The 5,390-nt window shown below is 41.3% G+C and overlaps 1 protein-coding gene across 1 annotated transcript; it reads left to right on the top strand.

Annotated features, from left to right (window-relative positions):
* The first annotated feature begins 1,189 nt into the window (after positions 1 to 1,189).
* On the top strand, positions 1,190 to 4,089 carry LOC147858740 (putative pectate lyase 17). The gene is made up of 4 exons (XM_087325890.1): positions 1,190 to 1,402; positions 1,723 to 2,481; positions 2,984 to 3,119; positions 3,446 to 4,089. Exons 1-4 carry the CDS (start codon positions 1,272 to 1,274, stop codon positions 3,680 to 3,682), a joined length of 1,263 nt encoding a protein of 420 aa, XP_087182016.1. The 5' UTR covers positions 1,190 to 1,271; the 3' UTR covers positions 3,683 to 4,089.
* Positions 4,090 to 5,390: the final 1,301 nt, after the last annotated feature.

Raw genomic sequence — 5,390 nt, 5'->3', positions numbered from 1 at the left:
GTGAATATTTGGTTTGGTTGGTTTATGTTTCAATTTCTTTGAACCCATTAAGTTTGAGACTCATGAACCTAATTGTTGTTGATTGTTAGTTGTTACCAATTAATATGCTCCTAGTTTTTTATGGTGAGTTCAATAGAATCTATTAATATATTTGGTACATATGACATAAGGATACATAGAAAGGAGAATTTTACATATGCATATTGTTTTTAATTTATGAAAAGTTTAGGAAATAGGGAGTTTAAACCTAGTACACCTTGAACATGTTCCATACAATCTGCAAATCAAAGTTTTTTCTTTTCACGTATACTTAGTAACAAAATAGATCATATATCTGATTTGTTGACATATAGACTTGAAGCAATGAATGTGTTGAGAGTGATGCAATGTCACCACATTATATTGTGGGGTAATCAATCTTCCCCTAGACAATGGATATGCATGACAAGCTATAGATTTGTTCACGAAATTACCGTCATTAGCAAAGTGTGTAGCTAGTAGTGATACATGAGAGAGTGGCATTGTTGTTTCTCTTTAGAGTGGGGCTCATAATGAGAACAATGGCAAAGAGATTAATCAGTTAGATCATAATGAGAACAATGGCAAAGAGATTAATCAGTTAGATCATACCTACTTACTAGTCTACGAGATATTTGGTTACATAGTCTTTCTCTTTTACATCCAATTCCTAACCCCCAAGACTATCGAGCATTATGTGGAGAGAAAAATATTCAAAACAACAGAATTATCTCCTCAATTTAATGAGCAAATCCGGTTTGTAGGATGCGAACTAGGACCAATATTATTAATCAAAGTTGTAATAGAAGTCACGATACAATATTTATTAAAGGGACACTAGAGATCATGAAGAATCTAGGCAATGAGTTGACGGTGAAGGGGTTGTGGAGGCCCTTCTTTGGGAAGGTGAGAGAAGTCAACAAGTTCGGACGATGGGGCGATCAAAGTCGTAGGATTAGTAGAAGTGGGTGAGGCGAGACGGGTCACAACTAGGTCACAAACTATTAGCTAAATGGTGTGTGTGTGTGTGTGTGAAAGGGTGGAGGCATAGTGGAGAGAGAGTGCGTGTGAACGTGGCTTTAAGGTTGACGCTATGATACCATTGCAACACCATGACCTACATATTCATATATGTATATATAGAGACATAGATACATAGAATCTACATAGACACATAGATAGATAGTATTACCAACACTCTTGGACCAATTGCACCTACATAACTCAATTAGTTCCATCTATTTCATCCAAAGATGATCATTAGCATCATTAATCATCTCTCCATCATGTTTACTAATAATTATAGCAAAAGCTCACTTCTCCTAATGATATTACTAAGCCTCGCCACCCTTGCTATCGCCACGGGGGCGCCTACAAATTTCAGGTAATTGCATGCGAACCGATCCGGGTGCATTCCCCCGAGATATCCCGAAATGGTTGCATCCTTATAAATGTTGGTTGTTGGCTAATGTGTTTTATTCTTTCTAATCCATTCAATTGCATCTTATGGTAAATGAAATTCATAATGAATGGATATCCCATCAATGTTTTAGCAGCACATTAGTAATTAATGACTTGACATTACCAATTGATGACAAGGGAAAGCCTTCAAATTCATGAGGCAAACAAATGATTGGCTTGTAAAGCCTTCAAATTTGCTTGGAATCTCCCTAATTACATGCATTTCATTATATGTATGATTAGTGCATCGTGGCCGGTCCCTAATTCGTCCGGTGTTGCCGCGGGGGCGAAGCCAACGGCCTCCTCCTCATCGTGGAATGTGATCGATGAATGCTGGAGGGGCGATCGGAACTGGTCAAAGAACCGGAAGCAGTTGGCCAATTGTGCCATAGGTTTCGGGAGCGGGACCACGGGCGGGAAGGCGGGCGATTTCTACGTGGTCACAAGCAATGCCGACAATGCGCAAGACCCGGAGCCCGGCACATTGCGCTACGGCGTGATCCAAGAGAAGCCCCTCTGGATCTACTTCGCGCACGACATGACCATAACTCTCCAAAACGAGCTCATCATAACGGGGGACAAGACCCTGGATGGGCGGGGTGTGCGTGTTCAGATCGCATATGGGCCATGCCTCACGATCCAGTACGTGAGCAATGTGATCGTGCACGGGCTCTATATCCACCATTGCCGGCCCGGGAAGAGCGGGCGCGTGCGTAGCTCCGTGTCTCACATTGGGTACCGGCGTGGGTCTGACGGGGATGGCATCAGCGTGTTCGGGTCACGGAACATTTGGATCGACCACAATTCGCTTGCTTCATGTACTGATGGCCTCATCGATGTCATCCATGGTTCCTCTCTTGTTACCATCTCCAATAACTACTTCTTCAACCATAATAAGGTCATGCTCCTTGGCCACAGTGATTCGTATGTCGCCGACAAGGCAATGCGAGTCACGGTCGCATTCAACCACTTCGGCCCGGGCCTCATCCAGCGCATGCCGAGGTTAGCATATTTATTCACAAATTTGTATGTATGTTGTCACAAACCAAACAAAACCCTAACATCACAAAACTAGAAAGCCTAGCATCTATTTTCTTACAAAATTGTACATATGTTGTCACAACCAAGCAAAACCCTAACATCACAAAACTAGAAACCCTAGCATCTACTTTTTCACAAATTTGTATATGTTGTCACAACCAAGCAAAACCCTAACATCACAAAACTAGAAACCCTAGCATCTACTTTTTCACAAATTTGTATGTATGTTGTCACAACCAAACAAAACCCCAACATCACAAAGCTAGAAACCCTAGCATCTATTTTCTCACAAATTATATATATGTTGTCACAACCAAACAACACCCTAGCATCACAAAACTAGAAACCCTAGCATCTATTTTCTCACAAAATTATCTATGTTGTCACATTGGCATGTTAATCTCTATGTGTGTTTTTGCCTGTAAATGAGCACCTAATCCGACATGTTGTGCCACGCCTGCAGGTGCCGCTTCGGGTACTTCCATGTCGTCAATAACGACTATGAGGGATGGGGAGAGTATGCCATTGGAGGCAGCGCTGCCCCGACAATCGTCAGCGAGGGCAACCGCTTCCGTTCCTCGAGCAGTCGCTATAAGCAGGTGATCAATCATATCACTTCTTCTATCACACTTACCCCCCTAATCATACTAAACATTAGAACACAGATAGCTAATGTCTCCACAAAGAATCAACAGTTATTGTCCAAACAGGGATGATGCCGAAACACACAAAAAACGCGTATAAATGTCGAGGTGTTGTGACGACGACATATATTTGAAAGAGTGTTCTCTGAATTTTACTGTAACAAATTCTCTAGTATATTGTGAAATGCACATAGCAATATATTAGACAAAATATATCCATTGATCTGTACTAAAATAACACAAAAAAATCTTTAAATGTGTGAGCTGCTGCTGCCGCGCAGGTGACCAAGCGAGAGGCGGGTGCTCGGAGCAAATGGCAGGTGTGGAATTGGAAGTCGATCGACGACACATTCCTCAATGGGGCATACTTCATAGAATCGGGTAGTGCACCTAGCACCCTCGATTCGAACCTCTACTCTAGTGGTGACACCTCCACTCGATTCGAACCACTTAAGTTCTCCCCCTACATGACCACATTCGCGGGAGCACTCCCTTGCTCGACTGCATCGGCTTGTTAACAAGTGTACATATCATTTCTTGTTTAGTATATGCTGGATATGGTGCCCAAGAGAGCACGAGTATCGTCAATATACTAACACAACCTCTATATCTCAGCCCGACGAGCCATACGATATATATATTTATATATATACCGGTAGATGCCGCACGGTGCCTGCGCATTGACTGGCCGCCCTCTACCTGTACTTATCTATATGCATAGTGTTCCATAAGCAATGCCGAATTTATTTTGCAACCAAACTCGATTAACATGAACAGCTCGCCATGATTTGCCGACAAGTATTGTTGTCATCGGGCAACAACGGCCATGGTCAATGTCATGTTAACTAGCTCCTGTGTTGTCACTTGTATTGGCTCTTGCTACAATGTTTCACTATATATAATAATGGCAATATAATAAGAGTGTATATCCTAATCCTTGATTTGTCTCTCCTCTCCTACTCAAATTGTTACCATTGACTTGACTTGACTTGACTTTGACTTGCCCTACTCCAACAAGTACATAGAAACCATATTCATACTACAATCAACTAGTTATAACACCACCCAATTTTGTACCAATTGCTTTTACCATTACAATAACGAGACTAGACTCTCAAAGCGCTTCGAAATACATGAAATATGTCCTAGAAAATTTTGAAAAGAGGAATTTTAAAAACTGAAAGTTGAAGATAGAATTAGAGGTTGGAAATTGAAGGGCTCCTCGAAGTCATGGATGGCACCTGTGAAGAGCCAATACGAAAAATATGAGAAGAATGGAAAACATGAAGAGCCAATACGAAAAATATGAGAAGGATGGAAAACATGGAAGGGTTGAGATGAAATGGCACACTTGGAAATCCTAATGCACATGAACCACATGATGGTATGGCTAAGTTATACACAATAGACACATTATTCATTATGTGTCTACAGGAAGAGGAAGATGTCCCTACCTTCCTAGCTACGCGTCATAAAGTCATGAAATTCAATGATGATGCTACCACTCGTAACCTCATCCCAAAGGATATAAAGATAGGCTTGATATTAAACAAGCTTCTTGAATCATGGGAAACATGCACTACTATGAATATCAACATTAGATCACTTTAAGAGCTACTAACAAAAATTCTTCATGACTAGGATAACAATTAGCCATTGGTCATGGTTAGGAATCGACAACGGCTCGGCTCAAGCCTAAACCGGTTTAGCGGCTTAGCTCGGCTTAGGCTTGACCCTGTTTAAACAGTTTGAGCTCGGTTCGGCTTGGCTTGAGCCCAGCCAAACCGATTAAGCTGATTATTAATTAGGTCATACATGCATGTTTAAAAGTTAGAAAAATTAAAAATTTTAAGTTACAGATTACAGTTAGAACTTAGAAGGCTAAAGTAGAGAGTCGACTGTTCACTGCCTTTAGTGTTGAGTGTCCATTGTCGACACAAACATTACGAGTCGGGAGGGAGAGGGAGATTGCACGTGATGAGCATCGAGGACCTCGTGCAACCTGCACTAGTGCTCAGTGCACGCCTTCAGGCTTCAACCTTGAGCATTCTAGGGTCTACCGAGTACCAATGGTCTATAGTATTACCTTTTATACTATCCATCAAACCTTTGAGATTATGCACAATCTTTGTCCAAATTCCTGAAATTATTTGGGCATGTCTTTCAGACACATTTTGAAATACCTTCAAACATTGAGCCTTCCAAATATACCAAATTGTAATACTA

The sequence above is a fragment of the Azolla caroliniana genome, unplaced genomic scaffold (assembly GCF_043228905.1).
Source record: "Azolla caroliniana isolate FFs.n. ecotype wild unplaced genomic scaffold, voAzoCaro1.0.p SCAF_10, whole genome shotgun sequence".
In the NCBI taxonomy this organism is placed as follows: domain Eukaryota; kingdom Viridiplantae; phylum Streptophyta; class Polypodiopsida; order Salviniales; family Salviniaceae; genus Azolla; species Azolla caroliniana.
Note: the sequence above shows the minus strand (reverse complement) of the source record. Positions and strands in the feature narration are given on the sequence as shown.

Coding starts and splice junctions, on each gene's coding strand:
- LOC147858740 (XM_087325890.1), top strand. CDS start 1,272: ATGATCATTAGCATCATTAATCATCTCTCCATCATGTTTACTAATAAT. Junction 1,403..1,722: donor GGGGCGCCTACAAATTTCAG/GTAATTGCATGC, acceptor ATGTATGATTAG/TGCATCGTGGCCGGTCCCTA. Junction 3,120..3,445: donor CGAGCAGTCGCTATAAGCAG/GTGATCAATCAT, acceptor GCTGCCGCGCAG/GTGACCAAGCGAGAGGCGGG.